Source organism: Kogia breviceps, chromosome 16 (genome assembly GCF_026419965.1).
Source record: "Kogia breviceps isolate mKogBre1 chromosome 16, mKogBre1 haplotype 1, whole genome shotgun sequence".
In the NCBI taxonomy this organism is placed as follows: Eukaryota; Metazoa; Chordata; class Mammalia; order Artiodactyla; family Physeteridae; genus Kogia; species Kogia breviceps.
The window spans coordinates 51735290-51759499 of NC_081325.1; the positions used below are offsets into that span (position 1 = coordinate 51735290).

The 24210-nt window shown below is 35.7% G+C and overlaps 1 protein-coding gene across 15 annotated transcripts in view; it reads right to left on the reverse strand.

Moving 5' to 3' along the window:
* MYCBP2 (MYC binding protein 2) overlaps positions 1–24210 on the reverse strand; it is a 266407-nt gene that overhangs the window by 187017 nt on the left and 55180 nt on the right. For all 15 annotated transcript variants that reach the window (XM_067016840.1, XM_067016846.1, XM_067016845.1 and 12 more), the window contains exons 9-17: positions 21068–21141; positions 20790–20928; positions 19447–19523; positions 18376–18580; positions 16683–16847; positions 14228–14386; positions 12714–12918; positions 953–1098; positions 580–681 (exon numbers count right to left, since the gene is read on the reverse strand). In XM_067016840.1, the coding sequence (XP_066872941.1) occupies positions 580–681; positions 953–1098; positions 12714–12918; positions 14228–14386; positions 16683–16847; positions 18376–18580; positions 19447–19523; positions 20790–20928; positions 21068–21141 (1272 nt within the window). The remainder of the gene's footprint in view (positions 1–579; positions 682–952; positions 1099–12713; positions 12919–14227; positions 14387–16682; positions 16848–18375; positions 18581–19446; positions 19524–20789; positions 20929–21067; positions 21142–24210) is intronic.

The following is a 24210-nucleotide window of genomic DNA, read 5'->3' on the forward strand; positions in this document are numbered from 1 at the left end:
TGAGAAATGGTCATAAACAATGAGGAAAAGATAGATAATAAATCTATCTTTGCAATTAAAACCTGCAGACCCTCCAACTTACCCTTCTTGTACATAACCAGAATAAGCTCTTTCCAGAAAGATACATAAAAGCATAATTATGCACTAAATTGGAAGGAAGAGCGGTGAGACTATGCCCAAATGATAATAATTGTAAATGAGTAAGAAATCAGAACTTAAAATACTAAACTAATTTGGTGTTCATAGTTAAGTAGATGAGTCAAAATATGGGTGAAGGACAGTTCTTCGAATTTGTATTTTTTTTAAAGATTGCCATTGCTAATAGTTTTTGATGCTGGTCATATGGCACAATTTTTAATATAGATGACTTATGCCATAAACACAATACCAAATTAAATGTATGTTATTATTAGCACAATTGTAATACCTGCATATTTTCATAATACTTGCATGAGTTACCAGAATGTTACTAATTTTAATTTCTTACCAAATCAGCCTATTCTGTAAACTTTTAACTGGTCTCAGTATAGGGTAAGAAAATGTATTTTCATATACATTTTCTCTGCAGCTACATCTTACCTCTTCCTTCATCTAATCTGTGTCTCCTGATTACACGCTGCCGTTTTTCTTCTTGTCGTAACTGAAGGTGTTCTTCAATGTTAACCCCGGGTACTGGGACAGCTAGATGATTGACAGTCAGTCAGTCAATTAGTTTTATAATAGATATGACAGAACTATATGAAATTTAAGAAAGTAAAAGCTAGCAAAAACACTGTCTAAAACACAAATGATTTTTACCGCAAGGATCTTAGCAAAAAAGAGAAAAAGAATCTCATCCCTTAATCAATGACACACTGTCAGTTACCAAACATGGAGTACTGCACAATCAACTATTATCTTAATTTTTTAACACATATCTAAAAGGAATTATTTAGACTATCAGAAATACTACCTAACAGAAGGTCTAAAGGTATCATCTCCTTCACTGCATCAAGAATCCCTCTTTGTCTTGCCTCTTGACCATCCAATTCTCTTGCACAAGCCTTGCAACATCCACATACAGCACAGCCAGATTCTCCAGAACCACAACCACAGATCCTAAAAATAAACAAATAAATTATTAACTGAAATCCTTCTCTTTCCTTAAAACTCCATAACATCTTTTCTGCACTTTTAAGATTAACTTAAATGAATCAGCAATGAAATCACCCCTTCAGATCAGGATTTGTCAATTTTAAAGAAAAGGTATGAAGAGATGAATAATTAAAAGGTATGAATAGATATTACACACTCCTAATAGGCATAATTGGTATATTTCTAAAGAAAATACAAGTGGATTCTGCTATCTTCAAAGCCATTATTAATAACGTCTTTAAAAAGGTTTCACAATTAGCGAGGCACCAGCAGCTTTAGTATTAAAAGGTTAGCAAACAGGGCTTCCCTGGTGGCACAGTGGTTGAGAGTCCGCCTGCCGATGCAGGGGACACAGGTTCGTGCCCCAGTCCGGGAGGATCCCACATGCCGCGGAGCGGCTGGGCCCGTGAGCCATGGCCACTGAGCCTGCGTGTCCAGAGCCGGTGCTCCGCAACAGGAGAGGCCACAACAGTGAGAGGCCCACGTAACGCAAAAAAAAAAAAAAAAAAAAGGTTAGCAAACAAACAACATGGCTATCTCCCAGATAAGGGAGATGTGGGCAGCCTTCAATGAGTGAGCCCAGCTTGCCAGCTTCATGAATTCTGTCTCCTTACCCCTCCCTCTCCTCTACACGCCATCATCTCCCATTCTCTTTCACTGCATCCAATTACCTGTTATTTTTCCTCTTCTTTGTCCTTTTCCTATCATTTGTGAACTAAGCATATGGCCTTTGATTATAACATAAAAGAAAATAAGAACAATCCCAGGAGATGGCTAAAGGGTCGGTGAACACTAATTTCTTAGTCACATATCCTGCAGAAGTCCCAGCTTTAAAGTTATTTGGTTGGATCAGTCCTGAAAAACTTGTGGCAGACTCACTGAGCATCTCCCTGGTTATCCAGATTTGTGGAGACACAAGACAAAGGATCTACCTGGCAACAGTTTTGAAACACATAGCTAGGTGCCCTGTGAAACTCCTGGCTTTCAAAAGCAAGTATTAGTGACAATTTGGAAGATCACTTACTACAACAGTAACAAACTGATAACATAATATGCCCTACTGAATTGGCCATGGGCACTATTTTAAAAATAATGTTTAATTCTAAATTTATCCTAAGATATGTAGTCATAATTTTATAATATTTAAGTCATCTGTAATAGTGCTTAGTGTCCTCCATATTTATTCCTAAGTTGACTTTATTCGTGTGTTTATTTCTGCTTCACTAATAAAGAAATTACTGTACTTGGTTAGATACTATCCATTTAAATCTGTAAATAATTATTGGAAACTGATAGTGTATCTCTGGGGAAAAAAATAAGAAGAATTAACTTCAGAAAGGACCAAAGACTTTAGAAATTCACTTATGACATTTATCAATGGCTTAAGTTCAGAGATTGGGAACACTTAATTTTAAATGGAAATAGCTTGGGAGAGATCCAAAAAGATAAATTTCAACTCCAATGTTGTTGTTTTTTTTTTTTTTTTTTTTAAAAATCACAGAATCTTTCTTTAATCCAAATTAAACTTTAAAATAAACAAGTTAGGGGCTTAAATACATCAAACAGAGCCAAATATATAGCTTTCTGGAAGAAATACTCTCCTTTGATAAAGAGAGCCAAAATATTTTTTAACAGGCTAAAAATGCAAAGAAAATTTATTGTTAAAAAATCATAATATTCCAACAGCCTAAAAGAAAAGGCCTATTATATATGATCTATTTAACTATGTTAGGCCAAGTATAAGCCCAGAAATATACTCATAGAAAATCCAGACATTATTTGGGAAGAAGCACCTGAATACTAACGAGGTGTCAAACAAGGAAGCCAGAGATGAGGAGGTAGCTGTTCTCACTCAGGGTTTTTTTCCCACAATATTCCCCCTACTTCCCAAAGTTGGCTAATTATCATAAATAATATGATCTTACAAAGATCAGATCTATCATAATACAAAGATGTATGATAATAATTAATTTGATCTCCCAAAGGATACCCCATTATATTATATTAGCTATAAACAGCAACACAAAAATAGGACTTGAAATTCTCTCCAAGATTCTAGGGGAAAACCTGCATTCTGATTCTGCCAAACTCACATATTAACTTTAAAGTGATAATAACACAGAACCATAGGGGAAAGAAAGTAGTCCAACAACAATGAAAAGGATAATTATAACAGGAATAATGCAACTTTAGAAGTGACAGCTCCTCGAACTCCTAAAATTGCAAATAATTTATCAATTTAAAAGAAAGTTATATATCCCTAATTGATATTCTATATGATTTTCATAATTCCATACCGAAAAAATTCATGTTCAACACAAATGAATAGATCTTTGGCATTAAAGCAGTCTTACGAAAAGACTACAAATGAAGGCACAGACCCAAGCATTAAGGAAGTGTATGACCTGTTTTAAAATAATGGCTTAAGTCAGACAGAGAAAGACAAATATCATATATCGCTTATATGTAGCATCTACAAAAAGGCTACCAATGAACTTATCTACAAAATATCAATAGAAATAGACTTAAGATGTAGAAAATAAACTTATGGTTACCGGGGGGTAACAAGGGGAGGAGGGATAAATTGGAAGACTGGGATCGACACACACACACCACTGTCTATAAAACATAACTAATAAGGACCTACTGTATAGCACAGGGAACTCTACTCAATACTCTGTAATGGCCTATATGGGAAAAGAATCTAAAAAAGAGTGGATATATGTGTATGTATAACTGAATCACTGTGCTGTACACCTGAAACTAACACCATATTGTAAATCAACTATATCCCAATAAAATTCAAAATGAAAATAGACTCTGAATAAATGAAAAGACACATCCTGTTACTGAGTGGGAATATTTAATACCATAAAAATCAATTCTTCTAAAACTAACAGATAAGTTAAATGCAATTTCAATTAAAATTATATTTTATTTTAATTAAATACTAAGAATAGTCCCCCAAATGATTAAAAAAGACAGACACTGAGAGTAGCTAAACTTACTAAATGTTAAAATACCATACAAAACATAAACCATATACATAATATTAGCATAAGACTAGATCCATAAGTCAGGAAAATGATGGAAGGCCCAGAAAATAGATTCTGATATATAAGGGAATATAATAAATGATAAATCTGGTAGCCATTTCACACGTAATGACTGTACAACTGGCTACACATCTGTAAGAAAATAAAGTTAGATGTCTACCCCACATCAGAACAATAATCATCCATTGGCTTTAAAATTTATTAATGTAAAAAGAAATAACACAGGCTTTCTGAAGAATATTTAAGATATCATATAATCAGCTAGAAACTGAGAGACCTCTTTAGTCTAGACAGAAAATTCAAAAATTTCAAAGAAATACATATTTGCTTATAAAAAATGTTAAGTGCTTTTGTGTAACAGAATATAACCTAATTTAGTTATATGATCATAAGTAAATTGGGAAACACTATTTGTAGAGAAGACAGAGAACAGTTAATATGAAGAATATTCAGAGAACATCTTTCAATTTTTAAGGATAAAAACAATACAGGCAAAGGTTTTTAAGAGATAACTCACAGAAGAGTATATTTAAATATCCAGGAAAAATGTGAGTCATGGAAATATATATGAAAATAATGATGAGACACCACTTCACGTTCACTGAGTTGACAGAAATTAAAGAATTATATTATCTGCTACTGGCAGTATTTCAAAAGAAACTGCCTTTTTCTGCTGTTAGTGAAAACAGAAACCTTTCATTTTAAAAAAAAATTAACCACCATAAACAAAACAAATAAACAAAAACCAATACTTTTTAAACAAGTAGTAACCGTCTTGGAAATACACTCCATAGAAATAGATTCACCAATACATAAAAACACAATATATGTACCTGTACATTTTTTTGTGAAATAAAAATTTAAGTAATAAAATAAACTGAGGAACTTGAGGAAAAGAAATAAAATAAAAGAGACTTTCAAGATTGCAGAGGAGTAAAACGTGGAGATCACCTTCCTCCCCACAAAAAATTCAGAAATATATCTACATGTGGAACAACTCCTACAGAACACCTACTGAACACTGGCAGAAGACCTCAGACCTCCCAAAAGACAAGAAACTCCCGCACGAACCTGAGTAGGGCAAAAGAAAAAAGAATAAACAGGGACAAAAGAATGGGGACGGGATCTGTACCAGTGGGAGGGAGCCGTGAAGGAGGAAAGATTTCCACACACTAGAAGCCCCTTAGCGGGCGGAGACTGCCGGTGGCGGAGTGGGGGAAGCTTCGGAGCCGCGGAGGAGAGCACAGCAACAGGGGTGCGGAGCGCAAAGCGGAGAGATTCCCACACAGAGGATCGGTGCCGACCAGCACTCACCAGCCAGAGAGGCTTGTCTGCTCACCCGCTGGGGCGGGCGGGGACTGGGAGCTGAGGCTCGGGCTTCGGAGGTCAGATCCCAGGGAGATGACTGGGGTTGGTGGCGTGAACACAGCCTGAAGGGGGCTAGTGCACCATGGCTAGTCGGCAGGGAGTCCGGGAAAAGGTCTGGACCTGCCGAAGAGGCAAGAGACTTTTTCTTGCCTCTTTGTTTCCTGGTGCGCAAGGAGAGGGGATTCAAAGCACCGCCTAAACAAGCTCCAGAGACGGGCACGAGCCGCGGCTATCAGCGCGGGCACCAGAAATGGGCATAAAACGCTAAGGCTGCTGCTGCAGCCACCAAGAAACCTGTGTGCAAGCACAGGTCACTCTCCACACCTCCCCTCCTGGGAGCCCATGCAGCCCGCCACTGCCAGGGTCCCGTGATCCAGGGACAACTTTCCCTGGGAGAACACACGGCACGCCTCAGGCTGGTGCAACGTCACGCCGGCCTCTGCCACTGCAGGCTCCCCTGGCACTCCGTAACCCTCCCTCCCCCTGGCCTGAGTGAGCCAGAGCCCCTGAATCAACTGCTCCTTTAACACTGTCCTGGTCTGAGCAAAGAACAGAGGCCCTCAGGCGACCTACCCACAGAGGCGGGGTCAAATCCAAAGCTGAACCCCAGGAGCTGTGGGAACAAGGAAGAGAAAGGGAAATCTCTCCCAGCAGCCTCAGGAGCAGGGGATGAAATCTCCACAATCAAATTGACATACCCTGCATCTGTGGAATACCTGAACAGACAACAAATCATCCCAAAACTGAGGCAGTGGACTTTGGCAGAAACGATACATACATATATATATTTTCCTTTTTCTCTTTTTGTGAGTGTGTATCCTTATGCTTCTTTGTGTGACTTTGTCTATATAGCTTTGCTTTTACCATTTGTCCTAGGGTTCTGTCTGACCTTTTTTTTTTGTTTATTTTTGTTTCTAGTATAATTTTCAGCACTTGTTATCATTGGTGGATTTGTTTTTTGGTTTGGCTGCTCTCTTCATTCTTTCTTTTTAATTTTTTTATTTTTAATAATTATTTTTATTTTAACAACTTTATTTTATTTTATTATTATTATTCTTTCTTTCATTTTTTTCTCCCTTTCCTTCTGAGCCATATGGCTAACAGGGCCTTGGTGCTCTGCCCGTGTGTTAGGCCTGTGCATCTCAGGTGGGAGAGCCAAGTTCAGGACACTGGTCCACCAGAGACGGCCCGTCTCCACATAATATCATTCGGCCAAAGCTCTCCCAGAGATCTCCATCTCAATACTGAATCCAGTTCCACTCAACGACCAGCAAGCTACAGTGCTGGACATCCTATGCCAAACAACTAACAAGACTGGAACACAAACCCACCCATTACTACAGAGGCTGCCTAAAATCATAATAATAAGGTCACAGACATCCCAAAACACATGACCAGACATGGCCCTGCCCACCACAATGACAAGATCCAGCCTCACTGACCAGAACACAGGCACTAGTCTCTTCCACAGGGAAGCCTACAAAACCCACTGAACCAACCTTAGCCACCGGGGGCAGACACCAAAAACAAAGTGGAATTACGAACTTGCAGCCTGAGAAAAGGAGACCCTAAACACAGTAATTTAAGCAAAATGAGAAGACAGAGAAACACAAAGCAGATGAAGAAACAAGGTAAAAACCCACCTGACCTAACAAATGAAGAGGAAATAGGCAGTCTTCCTGAAAAAGAACTCAGAGTAATGATAGTAAAGATGATCCAAAATCTTGGAAATAGAATGGAAAAACAGAAGAAACGTTTAACAAGGACCTAGAAGAACTAAAGAGCAAACAAACAATGATGAGTAACACAATAAATGAAACTAAAAATTCTCTAGAAGGAATCAATAGCAGAATAACTGAGGCACAAGAATGGATAAGTGACCTGGAAGATAAAGTAGTGGAAATAACTACTGCAGAGCAGAATAAAGAAAAAACATTGAACAGAATTGAGGACAGTCTTAGAGACCTCTGGGACAACATTACATGCACCAACATTTGAATTATGGGGGTCTCAGAATAAGAAGAGAAAAAGACAGGGACTGAGAAAATATTTGAAGAGATTATAGTTGAAAACTTCCCTAATATGGAAAAGGAAATAAGTTACTCAAGTCCAGGAAGCACAGAGAGTCCCATACAGGATAAATCCAGGGAGAAACACAGCAAGACACAAATTAATCAAACTATCAAAAAGTAAATACAAAGAAAAAGTATTAAAAGCAGCAAGGGAAGGGCTTCCCTGGTGGCACAGTAGTAGAGAGTCTGCCTGCTGATGCAGGGGACACGGGTTCATGCCCCAGTCTGGGAAGATCCCACATGCCATGGAGCAGCTGGGCCCATGAGCCATGGCTGCTGAGCCTGCACGTCCGCAGCCTGTGCTCCGCAATGGAAGAGGCCACAACAGTGAGAGGCCCGCGTACAGCAAAAAAAAAAAAGCAGCAAGGGAAAAACAAGGGAATCCCCATAAGGTTAACATCTGATCTTTCAGCAGAAAACTGTGCAAGCCAGAAGGGAGTGGAAGGACCAGGACATATTTAAAGTGAAGAAAGGGAAAAAGCTACAACCAAGATTACTCTTCTCAGCTAGGATCTCATTCAGATTCAACAGGGAAATTAACACCTTTACAGACAAGAAAAAGCTGACAGAATTCAGCACCAACAAACCAGCTTTACAACAAATGCTAAACAAACTTCTCTAGGAAGGAAACACAAGAGAAGGAAAAGACCTACAATAACAAACCCAAAACAATTAAGAAAATGGTAATAGGAACATACATATCGATAATAACCTTAAATGTAAATGGATTAAATGCTGCAACCAAAAGACACAGACTGGATGAATGGATACAAAAACAAGACCCATATATATGCTGTCTACGAGAGACCAACTTCAGACCTAGGGACACATACAGACTGAAAGTGAGGAGATGGAAAAAGATATTCCATGAAAATGGAAATCAAAAGAAAGCTGGAGTACCACTTCTCATATCAGACAGATAGACTTTAAAATAAAGACTACTACAAGAGAGAAAGAAGGACACTACATAATGATCAAGGAATCAATAGTAAATATTTATGCACCCAACATAGGAGCACCTCAATATATAAGGCTAATGCTAACAGCCATAAAAGGGGAAATCGACAGTAATACAACCATAGTAGGGGGCTTTAACACCCCCCTTTCACCAATGGACAGATCATCCAAAATAAAAATAAATAAGGAAACACAACCTTTAAATGATACATTAAAAAAGATGGACTTAATAGATATTTATAGGACACTGCATCCAAAAACAACAGAATACACTTTCTTTTCAAGTGCTCATGGAACATTCTCCAGGACAGATCATAGCTTGGGTCACAAACCAAGCCTTGGTAAATTTAAGAAAACTGAAATCATATCAACTACCTTTTCTGAACACAAAGCTATGAGACAAGATATCAATCACAGGGAAAAATCCTGAAAAAATACAAACCCATGGAGGTTAAACAATACACTACTTAATAACCAAGAGATTACTGAAGAAATCAAAGAGGAAATCAAAAAATACCTAGAAACAAATGACAATGAAAACACAATGGCCCAATACCTATGGGATGCAGCAAAAGCAGTTCTAAAAGGGAAGCTTATAGCAATACAATCCTACCTCAAGAAACAAGAAACATCCCAAATAAACAACCTAACCTTACACCTAAGCAATTAGAGAAAGAAGAACAAAAAAACCCCAAAGTTAGCGGAAGGAAAGAAATCTTAAAGATCAGATCAAAAATAAACAAAAAGGAAATGAAGGTAATAATAGCAAAGATCAATAAAACTAAAAGGTGGTTCTTTGAGAAGATAAACAAAATGGATAAACCATTAGCCAGATTCATCAAGAAAAACAGGGAGAAGACTCAAATCAATAGAATCAGAAATGAAAAAGGAGAAGTAACAACTGACACTGCAGAAATACGAAGGATCATGAGAGATTACTACAAGCACCTATATGCCAATAAAATGGACAACCTGGAAGAAACGGACAAAATCTTAGAAAAGCACAATCTCCTGAGACTGAAGCAGGAAGAAAGAGAAAACAGAAACAGACCAATCACAAGCACTGAAATTGAGACTCTGATTAAAAATCTTCCAACAAACAAAAGTCCAGGACCAGATGGCTTCACAGACGAATTATATCAAACATTTAGGGAAGAGGTAACACCTATCCTTCTCAAACTCTTCCAAAATATAGCAGAGGGAGGAACACTCCCAAACTCATTCTACGAGGCCACCATCACCCTGATACCAAAACCAAAGATGTCACAAAGAAAGAAAACTACAGCCCAATATCACTGATGAACCTGGATGCAAAAATCCTCAGCAAAATACTAACAAACAGAATCCAACAGCACATTAAAAGCATCATACACCATGATCAAGTGTGGTTTACCCCAGGAATGCAAGGATTCTTCAATATACGCAAATCAATCAATGTGACACACCATATTAGCAAATTGAAGGATAAAAAACATATGATCATCTCAATAGATGCAGAAAAAGCTTTTGAAAAAATTCAACACCCGTTTATAATAAAAATCCTCCAGAAAGTAGGCATAGAAGGAACTTACCGCAACATAATAAAGTCCATATATGACAAACCCACAGCCAACATCATTCTCAATGGTGAAAAACTGAAACCATTTCCTCTAAGATCAGGAAGAAGAAAAGGTTGCCCACTCTCACCACTATTATTCAACATAGTTTTGGAAGTTTTAGCCACAGCAATCAGAGAAGAAAAAGAAATAAAAGGAATCTGAATTGGAAAAGAAGTAAAGCTGTCACTGTTTGCAGATGAAATGAAACTATGCATAGAGAGCCCTAAAGACGCTACCAGAAAACTACTAGAGTTAATCAATGAATTTGGAAAAGTAGCAGGATACAAAATTAATGCACAGAAATCTCTTGCATTCCTATACACTAATGATGAAAAATCTGAAAGAGAAATTAAGGAAACACTCCCATTTACCACTGCTACACAAAGAATAAAATACGTAGAAATAAACCTACCTAAGGAGACAAAAGACCTGTATGCAGAAAACTATAAGACACTGATGAAAGAAATTAAAGATGATACAAACAGATGGAGAGATATACCATGTTCCTGGATTGGAAGAATCAACACTGTGAAAATGACTCTGCTACCCAAAGCAATATACAGATTCAATGCAATCCCTATCAAACTACCAATGGCATTTTTCACAGAACCAGAGCAAAAAAGTTCACAATTTCTACGGAAACACAAAAGACTTCGAATAGCCAAAGTAATCTTGAGAAAGAAAAACGGAGCTAGAGGAATCAGGCTCCCTGACTTCTGACTATACCTCTAAGTTACAGTAATCAAGACAGTATGGTTAGTGGCACAAAAACAGAAATATAGATCAATGGAACAGGATAGAAAGCCCAGAGATAAACCCCCACACACATGGTCACCTTATTTTTGATAAAGGAGGCAAGAATATACAACGGAGAAAAGACAGCCTCTTCAATAAGTGGTGCTGGGAAAACTGGACAGCTACATGTAAAAGAATTAAATTAGAACACTCCCTAACACCATACACAAAAATAAACTCAAAATGGATTAAAGACCTAAATGTAAAGCCAGACACTATAAAACTCTTAGAGGAAAACATAGGCAGAACACTCTATGACATAAATCACAGCAGAATCCTTGTTGACTGATGCACCTCCTAGAGAAATGGAAATAAAAATAAAAATAAACAAATGGAACCTATTGAAACCTAAAAGCTTTTGCACAGCAAAAGAAACCATAAACAAGACAAAAAGACAACCCTCAGAATGGGAGAAAATACATGCAAATGAAGCAGCTGACAAAGGATTAATCTCCAAAATTTACAAGCAACTCATGCATCTCAATGTCAAAAAACCAAACAACCCAAACCAAAAATGGGCAGAAGACCTAAATAGACATTTCTCCAAAGAAGAGATACAGGTTGCTAGCAAACACATGAAAGAATGCTCAACATCACTAATCATTAGAGAAATGCAAATCAAAACTACAAAGAGGTATGACCTCATACCAGTCAGAATGGCCATCATCAAAAAATCTACAAACAATAAATGCTGGAGAGGGTGTGGAGAAAAGGGAACCCTCTTGCACTGTTGGTGGGAATGTAAACTGATACAGCCACTATGGAGAACAGTTATGGAGGTTCCTTAAAAAACTAAAAATAGAACTACCATATGACCCAGCAATCCCACTACTGGGCATATACCTTGAGAAAACCATAATTCAAAAAGAGTCATGTACCACAGTGTTCACTGCAGCTCTATTTACAATAGCCAGGACATGGAAGCAACCTAAGTGTACATTGAGAGATGAATGGATAAAGAAGATGTGGCACATATATACAATGGAATATTACTCAGTCATTAAAAAAACCCGAAATTGAGTTATCTGTAGTGAGGTGGATGGACCCAGAGTCTGTCACACAGAGTGAAGTAAGTCAGAAAGAGAAAAAAAATACAATATGCTAACACATATATATGGAATCCAAAAAAAAGAAAAAGGTTTGATGAACCTGGCCGCAGGACAGGAATAAAGCTGCAGATGTAGAGAATGGACTTAAGAATACGGGGAGGGGGAAGGGTAAGCTGGGACAAAGTGAGAGAGTAGCACTGACATATATACACTACCAAACATAAAATAGATAGCGGGAAGCAGCTGCATAGGACAGGGAGATCAGCTCGGTGCTTTGTGACCACCTAGAGCAGTGGGATGGGGAGGTGGGATAGGGAGGGAGGGAGGGAAACACAAGAGGGAGGAGATATGGGGATATATGTATATGTATAGCTGATTCACTTTGTTATAAAGCAGAAACTAACACACGATTGTAAAGCAATTGTACTCCAATAAAGATGTTAAAATATAAATAAATAAAATAAAATAGTAAAAGGTTTAAACAAATCAAATGAAAGAAAAGCACATTAAATAAAATAACACTGAAGTAAATTATAATAGAAAACAATTATAAGAATTACAATTATATGCCACTGTGCCTTTAAGAACAATACAACAGAATGAACTCTAGAATAACTTTGAAAAGAAATGTGTTTTGCATAATTTCTACTATTATTTTATCTTGAGTATTAATCATTCTCTTACCCTCCAGGGACTCTGTCCGGACGCCCACTGCTGACACAGCTGGCTCCATAACCGGTACAGTCTCCACACACGGTGCACACCATGCACTGCTCCAGCTTCCACTTGTGCATGCCTGGAGGACACATCATGGACTTCTCGTCTTTATCATCTAGCTCTTCTTCCAGGTCCTCATCCATTGCTGTTGCCATATTTTCAACTCCAAAGCCTATTTGAAAGATCAGTTTATAATTTTCATCTAGCTTATTCCCATGTCTAAAAAACTGATAATTTTATTTCCCAATTTGAAAAATGTAGAACACATACTAATCCCAATGAATATACACAGGAATGATAAAATATTAGAGGAACAAAAATAAAATTTAGGGCTTCCCTGGTGGCGCACTGGTTGAGAGTCCGCCTGCTGATGCAGTGGACATGGGTTCGTGCCCCGGTCCGGGAAGATCCCACGTGCCGCGGAGAGGCTGGGCCTGTGAGCCATGGCCGCTGAGCCTGCGCATCCGGAGCCTGTGCTCCGAAGCGGGAGAGGCCACAAGAGTGAGAGGCCCGCGTAACGCAAAAAAAAAAAAAAAAAAAAAAAAAAAAAAAAATTAAAGTATTTTAAATACACACAAATATAAATAAGGTGAAGAAAAAAAATAGATATCCAGATAAGCCTGCCATCAAGAAGGCCCCCAAAAAACTAACCTTGTTTTTGTTAATTTATACAAATATTAATCCTCAAACCCATTCATGCTTTAAACAGTTTAGTGCTTAATTCTAATAATATGTCTCTATTTCCTATTCTCCATCCATACAAAATTAAAAAGAGAAAACCTGAAATTGGAGTGAAGGGTATAGGACAACACTGATAGCAGCTAGTAGTAAAAACTGAGAGTAAGAATGAGGTAGACACAACTATAACCAAAAAACAAACAAACAAAAAACCCACAACAAACATGGCAAAGGATTAACCCCTCTCATCCTTCAACAGCCTGAGTGTTGGGGCAAAGGATACAGTATATAAGGTGCATCTACAATTTCACTCTTGATAAAGAGTCAAGTATTCTTACAGATCACTCTTACTTGTCAAGAACTGATTAAGTTACAGGTAGTACATGCTGTTAAACAGGAAGATAATATTTGCAGATAGACTGCTGCCAAAAATTGTTATAACTAAAACATGGGGTATGAAAGGACCGAGTAACAAAGAGTTTCAAAATGGCACTTTTCTGGGATAATTCAACCACTAAAAATGCTAAGTCAAAGAAGTGTTATTACATTTCATATAAAATTAAGAAAAAAATACAAGTAAGGAAGCTCATTTGCTCAGAAATTAGAAGTCTAAAGTATATTGATTATTCCAGTGAGCGACAGACTGACAAATAAATAAGAAGTTTAGTAGTTCTCATAATTTTTAAGTATGAAATCAAGAAGCCACTTGTTTTTTAAAGAGTAAGATTCTTCACCACGGTGTTCTGAAAAACTATTGAAAAAAAAACAACACAAAATTTAATATCCACACATTAAACACTTACCTTTCCCACCTTGGTTCATGGCACCAGTGTCTCGTCCACACTGCCCTTTATTATTCACACCAAATGTCCAAACTTCTCCATTCTTCATTAAAACACAAGTATGAGCTTTGCCCATAGCTACCTGAGTTACAAAATGGCCCTTCAAATCTGTTACCAAACCTACAGGAAAGATACATACTTGGTAAGAAACAACAAAAAAGCCTTTCTGGGCCTAGTAAATCATCAGTAATGTAAAAGGACCACTTCAACGCAGAACTTTTCAATTCTGGGATGAAATAAACCACCAAAATGGGAAATAGTAGCCAAAAGATGGGCAGGGTATCAGTAAATTAACTATATAATTTTGTAATGAAGTTTCAAAATCTTAAAATGTTATCTAGACTTGGGACAAATCTTTACTCTGGCATTAGCTAAAGCCTGCTTCTCCTGAATGCTTGCTCTAAGTGGCAGCACCTCTCGACAATTCTCAGAAGGGTCACTAGATTTCAAACTTTCCTGACCCAAAAACAAAGGAACCTTTGAATCATGTACTTTACTTGCTTTGACCTGCCTCAGCAAAACAGAGTAAAATACTCACCAGAGTATTCTGAAATAACATTGTTTTTGCAGAAACCTGCGAGATTTTCCAAAGCAGTATTTTTCGATCATTTTTAATCTACAATGCTTTCTTCCACAATCCAACGTACAGCTAGTTCCTAAATATCACTTATTCAAATATTGCATTCATTATAGTTGCCATATCCAAATGCCACTCATATTATCTTAATATTTTTTGCGTCAATTTTAAATTGGACTAAAGCATTTTTACCTTATTCAGTAGTAATAACAGTAAAAATCAAAGACTGTTGAGTATTTATAACATACACTACAATATAAACATTTTTTAAAAGTTGAAGTATTTGTTTTATTTAAATCACAAATAATATAATTCTCATATCACACTTTGGCAAAACTATTCTACATTATTAGTTCAGATACCACTTCCTTAAGGTGACCTTCCCTTTCACCCTATACTAACTTAAGTCTTTTGGTTAAGCATACCTCAAAAACTCCCATTGTTAGTATTGAGCATACTTGAAAAAGATATGTATATACAGAAATAGTATTTACTGTTATTAACAGTATTAGCTGACATGTCTTGAGCCCTTACATGTGCCAGGCTCTGTTCTAAGCATTTCATAAGCATTATCTCCTATAACCTAATAAGAACCATAGGAAGCAGGTATTATCATTAGCTCCCTTTTACAGGTGGAAAAAAAATGAAAAGTTAAGAAAAGCTCTGAAAAGTTACATAATTTAAGCTAGTTAGCCATATAAAAAGTGGCCATGCCAGGGTCTGAGTCTATATCCATAACCATTAGACCACAGATCTCTAACATTTAAATTCTGTAATGTCCAACTGTCTCTCAGAGCCTCAAAGGGAAAGGGACCACATCTGTCTGGTCCACCAATCATATTGTTAGTTCTCAATAACTATATGCTGAATAAATGCACAAGTTTCCATAAGCCTTAGTCAAGAGGATTTTAGCAAGCAATAGTTACACTGAATATTATTTTTAAACTATACATGAGCCCACCTCCAAATTTTGATTCACTCTGACAGTTGAGGCCAATTGAGACTCTACATATTGCCACATTAAACCATCTCATAAGTCACCTGAGCACAGTTCAAATTAATAATGGACAGTTATAAACGTTTGATGTATGTCATTTCCTCTGCATGAGACAATCACCTAAGTCTCTAATCAGAAACTTTGTTAATTCTTTTTTACAGAGAAATGTATAGGCTTTACATATTTACTTCACATAAAATCCTTCCAAGTGGGTTGCCACAACCATTATACTCATTTCTAAATGCTAGAAAGAAAATATAACCAAATATGACAAGTTTTTGAGATGACAGTTTATAAATATAAAACCCTTTATTTGGCTACTTCTATCCCTCATATCCACTACTTGTAGTTATCAGTCACTCAGTCACTTAACAAGTAATTCCTGAGACCCGACCATGCACCAGACACTGTGCTGGGCACTGGGGATATAACAGTAAATAAGAGAGAGATGGCCTTTCTCTAACTACCTAACAATAGGAGGAGATAAATAATCTATCAGTTATAAATCAGCTAAGTTATGAAACTCATGTCCCCAGGGTACCACCAGGAACATGTCACATGAGCGTCTAACCGAGCCTAGGGAGAGCTTTCCAGAGAAAGTAACAGCTAAGGTAGAGCTGCACTAGTCAAGCCCCATGATTAGCTCTGTAGGAAACTAGTGACACTGTTCCCAGCAATAAGGCAGGAAGGAAGAACAAAACACTGTACTTAGAAAGAAATGTGAAAAATGTAGAGAAAGCATGCTACAAATGTTAATTTTCTAGATATATCTTTGTAATACATAAAGTCTAGTATAGGACTTTCTGTGCATAAAAGTGAAACAGTGTTTAAGGTTAACTTACTTGAACTATCAGAGTAAATGGCATCTTTTCCAAACATGTATAGCTCTCCATCTTTAGAAATAACAGAACTACTTCCATTATTGCAGGCTGTATACACCACAATCTTTCCTTCCATCTTAATTATCTTTTTAGGTTTATAAGGTTTTGATTGCCGTCTGCTCTTAGCTTAAAAAAAAATTTAATTTAAGGCATCTATGTACAAATAAAAATAATGATTTGTATATAAAGCCCAAGGAAAAACATATCATTTGCATTTATCATACACTTTATTTATTTATTTTCACAAAGGCCTGGGCTTCCCAACATGTCAATTAAATGAGTCAATTTGAAAGCCTCATCTTGTTAAATGTCTATTAGGCTAGTGCTATCACATCCTCTTCTTTGTAGCACACCGAAATTCCCAATGAGAAACACCAATTTTCTACCAAACTTCTGGGGAGCCCAATCTCTATATTAGCACTTATATTATGAATACCATTCTATTACCATATATATATTATATTTATATATAATATAAATATATAAAGTTTTATATATATTATGAATATATATATATAATTTTTTTTAAATCCCTTTACTCTCAAACTCTATTGCACATGTACTCCTCCAATAGATCCTGGAAAGTAAAATCAGTTCCTCATTCATTCAACACATATTTATTAAGCAGCGACACCTAGTCAGAGATTGAAAGGAAATATGCATATGGAGGGAGAGCAAAAACATTTAAACGTAGATGATTTAAGCAGCCTCTGCTCTCAAAAAACTAAATCCCTGAATTGAGCAAAAGATGGGCAATACCAATCTTTTGTTCCCTTAGTCAATCCCAGTTTTTTGCATGCCTTTCTAATTAAAAACATATTGTTGTGTTGGGTACAATTCTGGGATTAAAATACCACTATATCTTTTCTTATAACATGATCTATATACTTATATATAACAACTAAGTTATCTGGTTGCTTAAGCAAAGGAAGAATGATGTCCTCCAAATGCCAGAAGGAAAAACTGACTGGGCTGAAGTTTCTGAGGTATGGTAATACACTTCATGGCTATTTGAAGGGATTTTTTTCAGGATAACATTTATTTACACATGATTTCTACATTAGATGTTGACTTCACACCTAATCCTCATAAGATGCTACCCCAACTACTACAATATATAATGTACAAGAGAAGTTACAAAAACAGAAAAATGACCCTTTGAGGAAGACTAAACAGAAGCATAGGAAAGCTAAGAGATAAATGATAAAAATCGTGTAATTTTTCATTGCTTAGGAATTTTATCACAGTGAAATAACACCAAGAACAGTGTTTCATAACTGACACTATTATACAATTTACATAAGGTTTACCTCATTGTGAAATATATACTCTTTGCAAAATTTCCAGTATATTACTTCCAAAATATTCTTTCTAAAATAATATATTGGAATAAATAAGTTTTTAAAAATAACACCAACTGACAAAACAGATAAATAGCCATGTATGCAACACATAAGGCATATAAAAATTCATGAATATGAACTCTAGTATGAAATCAGCAATCATAGTTCTTTAACGAACAGTACACCACAACCATTAACTGAATATTCCTCAATATAAAATCTTCTATTAACTTGGGAAGGTTAGTGCTGTTGAAATTGATATATCTTATGTTAATAAATTCCACAGTATTTTTACTGAATAGTCAACTCACTTGACTCTCCATCTTCTCCTTTACTAGCAGATCCTGTAAAGAATATGCTTCCATCTTCTGCAACTAACAAGGCATGAGAGCCATCATGTCCAACTGAGAAGTGCACAATCTTTGGGGATTTCGTAATTGGTAGCTCAACCCATTTTCCTGCTGAAGGACCCCCTTGTTTGATTCCAAGACTCTGGTATTTGCCAGTGTAATATACCTTAACACATTAAAAAAAAAAAAAGAAGGAATTATAGTGCCTTTTGAAGTACAGCACCAGGTTTCACATGAGAGAAAAAAACCTCCATACTTTATTGAAAATAAAAATAACAAGAACTCAAACTCTTTCTTCACTACTATTCAACTTCTGAGAGCTGAGGAGAGAAACAGGCATATTTTTCCAAAAATATACGGTTCACAATAGTTTTTTCATATCTACTCAGGATACTTATCATCTTTCATAAGTATCCTGAATAGGTATGAATAAATATATGCCATAAATATACTCCAAACATAGAAGGAAATTCATAAAACTGCCAATTCATTTTTCCCAGTGAAAAAAGGCTTACATACAAATATACTGTATATGCCTCATAATTTTAATTTTCAGCATTCTTTCAATTACCTTACTTGATCCTCACACCCACCAGATAAGAAAAAAAATCTTCCATCTCTATAAATAGATCTCTACAATCTATAACTTAATTGTACATGCTCCTACTTTACCCAGCTTGTAGTCTATATATGTCTGCACATTTACAAAAATTGGCAAGGGATAACCTATTCAAAATAAACCCAAATGTGAATTCACCACAGCTCAAATAATTACACAAAGAGCTCCATAATTAAAGTAAATATCTGTAAAAAGGTTAAATTTTATAAAGTTTATGAAGTTTTATACTCAAATGTTACAATTTTCTTTTATATTATTTCAACATGAATAAAATTTTACTATATAAAAAAATTTTAATCAAACCTTAAAATATGATTGTTTAAATATGTGAACTATGTAAGCTAATCAACTGATTATACCAATTATCTCTTAAAGCAGATAATGTAATTTTTAATCCTAAAAGAACAATTTACCTTTCCATTTGCAGTTTTCATTAGTGCAAACTCTCGTCCTGCACCAAGAATTGCTGACTCCTCATCAAATCCAGTACCTGATAATACAGCAAGACTTAATAAATACTGTTACATTTTTAATATGAATAATTTCAAGCACAACTTGTGTTAGTTTGAGTGACGAAAAAGTCATTTCAATTAATATCACTCAAAAACAAGGATGACAGGGTATGTCATATGCCTCAATTTAGAAAAACATTAACAGTAGCCACACTACTCCAAGGAAAGATAGTTACCATAAGCTTCTTAATTTGTTTCAAGTTAGTGCCAAATTATTTTTTAATGTTAAAAAAATTGTTTAAATCAATGTCAGCCATATTTCTTGAATCAATGAATGAACTAATTTTTATTGGGCATCTATTAGGTATCAGGCATTATAGAATGCATGAGCCTTTTCTTATTTGATCCTCACAACTATACTGCTTGGCTTACAAATGAGCAAATATATAAAGCATGGTGAAGTAAGTCCTGACATGAAGTGTCTGGGCTTGAACAATGCCATTCAGATATCTGAATTAAGGTATTTCAGATTCCCTGTTCCAAGCTTTCTTCTATAGAAGTACCTTTCATGTAGCTACTCCATGAATTGGAATACATATGTGTACACATACACACAAAAACACTTAGGCACATTTTCAAATTGTAAAACTGAGTAAATAATTATATATAGCCCATTTTATGAGTTTGTCCAATTATATAAACTACTAATGAGTTTATGGGATTCTGAAATCTAAAAACTATGAGTTCAATACAGTATTTTTCTATGGAAAAACAAAAATACTACATAAATGCAAAGTAAATCACTAATGAAGTTTAATAAATTTAACACGATAACAGTCAAAAAAGTTGGGTCTTACAAGGAATCCCACAAGTTAATAAAAGGAATTATTAAACCAGGAACAGTATGGCAAACCAAAATTGAGACCCTCATGGAAACTAGTAATCTTAACTACTACTACCGCACTGCAAGAGTAAGTATACCAAGTCCAAGAAATATTCTGTGGATGTCTGCATTTCTGTATCCAAATGAAAGATTCTTAAATCAAATGTTAGGCCAATTACCATTTTCACAATCTATGGGACCATTCTATGACTATCCTGAAAGCCTGTTCAAATAAAAATTACAGGTTTCAAGTTACTCCTAGTTATTTGTACATATTAATTCGTTAAGTGTGCTTCACAGTAACAGACAGCAAAACAGCTACCTAATATAAGCTACAATGTTGAAAATACAATGTTAGTCTTCTAAAGAATAAAGAATCTGAAAATTAAAATGTGGGAGAAACTTTTTTTGACCATCTTACTTATAATATGCAAGTCCTTTTCCAGATCAAATAGTGATATACCACAGGCATGCAAGCATTTTCTGGCCAGCTTAAGTTGTAATTCTTGTTGTAGCACAGGCTCAGTGCTTGTGGCAAATATTCTGACAACAAAGCCATCCTAAGAGAAATAAAACATCCACAGTATTTTGTTACATGAATTCATCTTCTAAGGCTCTACTTTCCATCTAATAAAAATCAAATAATTTACGAGAAAAAGATTCCATTTATACAAGCTTCTCATGACTCAGAATACTTACATCTCTGGAAGCAGCTATCTGATTAATATATTCTCCATCAGTGAATAAAATATTTTGACCTTCAGTGTGGCAATCTGTGCAAGAGGAAGAAACAGCAATTACATTACAATATAAATAAACACCTCACAAAATGACTTTACTCCTCTGTTGAAGTCAGAATGAGAGTTCTCCACACAATAAAGGTAATTTAAACTCAAAGGGAGACTGTGCTTTTTAATAAAGAGTTACAAATTAGTAGAAACTAAACAATTCAACTAATAATACGCATTAAATTTTGTGCTTACATTTATAAATCTTCCATAATCAAGGACCTGAGAGCCCACATAATTTCAAAATGAACTAGCATTAGATACTAGTATTAGATATAGTCTGATAATAAACATGCACCACAATGAAGAAACTATAATGTGGTTATAATCAATTCAATACAATCACATGCGAGGTAGGCAACACTCTACCTTCAGACATACATCACAGTCATTAGTGTCACAGAAAAATACAGATAGACCTAAAGCTTCTGCATTTGAGGTCTATGGTGTCCAACTACAGATATCCCTTGTTTTATAATATAGAACTGGCTGTACAGTTTCCACTTAGGCTTAATGCTTATTCCCAGTATATTTAGCATGCTATACACTTTTTAAATGTTCACCCTTCACAGAACAAATCTATGGTATGTGTTTCTTTTTGTCTGAAAGTTTTCATATATTTTGGCTGAAATGCCATATTTCATCAATACTGTATATATCTCTGTGGAACAGTGCACTATATACTTTGATGAAAATAATGCACAACTGCAATTGCAACAAGGGATACCAGTATTACAGAAGGACCAGTGGGACGTGTGTTAGTGATTGCTACTAAATAACATGAAACTACAAGCAACTCAATATCTAAGTATAAACTGTATCCTTTTGGAAAAACAAATGTTCAGCAAGCAAGTCTGAAAGCACACACATTTCCCAAAATAACTGCAGAGAACTAGGATGAATCTCTCCATTAATTACAATACCAAAAAATAATATTTCATTTCTATTTGCACCTGAATCAGCAAAACATAAAATTCTGGTTTTGGAATGCAGGAATGGAGCCCACCCAAATAAGCTGAATTACTCTACATCTTTGCCCAGGAGCTTCATACTAGCATACTTCCTTATTATAAATATGCAAAACACAGGCAGACCCTTACCAAATAGAGAATTCAGTGATCACAAACTGGAAATAGAAACTGGGAGACAAGGCCCACTGGTAGCCCAAGAGACTTGGTAATCAAAGAGAGGAGAAATCGAAAGAAAGAGTTCCTAGTCCACTGTACAGAATACAAAGAGGCGCAAGAAAGATGCTTCTCAAGCTCTAAGCTGTAAGATTTTAAACTAAAAAGCAAAGAAGAAAAACTCATTATAATTTCAGATAAACGCAGGGGTGAGGAGTGCAGCGGCGCAAGAAGAGTAGCAAAAACCTGCATGATCTGAGGCAACCTGTCACCAGACACGAAGAGTAAATGACACAGGGATATGATATAAAAGGTATGCCAACATATCAAGGCTAAATGACAACAGGGGAAAAAAAGTATGTTTTCAGCTCATTAGTGCTGGGTTGAAAATAACTTATTTATAAACTAGTCTATAAGACAAGTTGGAACATGAAGCTCAAGGAATTACCAGATTTCTGTCAATTGTAAACGTGGTATTCATTACCATCTATAAACCTGACAGTTCACTTCTGCTTCTTCTTGATGGGAAAGCTATAGAGCAGAGTTGCCCCTAGCCAGGGAAAAATGGACTATTGAAGAAACTGCCTCCCAGGTCAAAGAAAGGGAAAAATGACAACAGGCTTCTTCAGGCTTGAAGGCAAGTCTTCCTGCTGCATGACTTCAAAAAGATTTTTCTCTTTATCCTTTCTGTATCCTTCATGTAACGTTATAAGACAGCAACTTCGGGAAAATATCAAGATACACAACATGGGGCTATCCTCCCCCAGTTTGGTTCCTTCTTCACCATGAATATGGTACATATTTGTGAAACACAGAAAGCCACATTTGTATTGTTAAAAGGTGCATTTCATATGTTAAATGAAGTAAAGGGATTTAAACTGAAACATTAACAAGTTATTTTTTACCATGATGGAATAAATAAAAGGGCTGTAAGCAGACCATTTTCAAATGGTCTTTCTCAGTCACAATCTCTGTTGAATGATCAGGGTTTTTCAGAAGTAAACCCTTTATATTAGTATTCATCTGTTGGGCAGGGGGTCACGGGGGGATTAACAATTTTTTCTTCCAAGACATCCTAAAATGACTTGCACAAAGACAGAGCAATAGGGATGCTCATTTCAGTGAAACGTATTATACATTGCAAAAAATTAGATGGGACCTCCATTTCAAATATTAATCAATGGAATATATTTTATAACATTAAAATGATGTTACAGAAGACTATTTAATGGCCTGGAAATATATTCAGAATATTAAGTGGAAGGGGTAGGTTAAAAAAGCAATATGTAGCATACAATCACTTTTGTACAAGTATGTACATAATATACACAGGAAAAAGACAGGAAGGATATTCACTGATATGTTGGTAGTGTTTATAGATGGGTAGTGGGGTTACAATTAATTTTTATTTTGTTTTGCTTATACAATACTTGTACAATAAATCGGATTACTTTTAATATATGTATATATATGGGGGTACATGTTATTATTTCAAAATATTTTTATTATTATTATTGTTATTATCATAATCATCAGCATCATCATTAAGACCAGAGACATGGCCTGGGACTTGTGACAATTAAAAAACAAACAAATAAACAAACAAACAAATAAAACCCTGTAGACATATCTGAAAACAGTTATTTACAAAATGGCTTTAATAAGTTATCTGTTTTTCAAAGTAGCTTTATATATGAAACACAAATGAAATGTGACATTTACCTTAACATGGTGTCAGGTACACTAATTTGGATATATGTAGACATAGTAATATTCAAATAAATGTTTGATGAAGTTATAAAAATATCTTAAAAATTAACAAGCAGCCAGGGAGCAATTATCCTTTTCAATGTGTTCTTCAGAAGTTCTCAGTCATTTTCAGATGGCCACGTGCCTTGAAGTAATATTGCTGCTTACCACGAAATTGTTG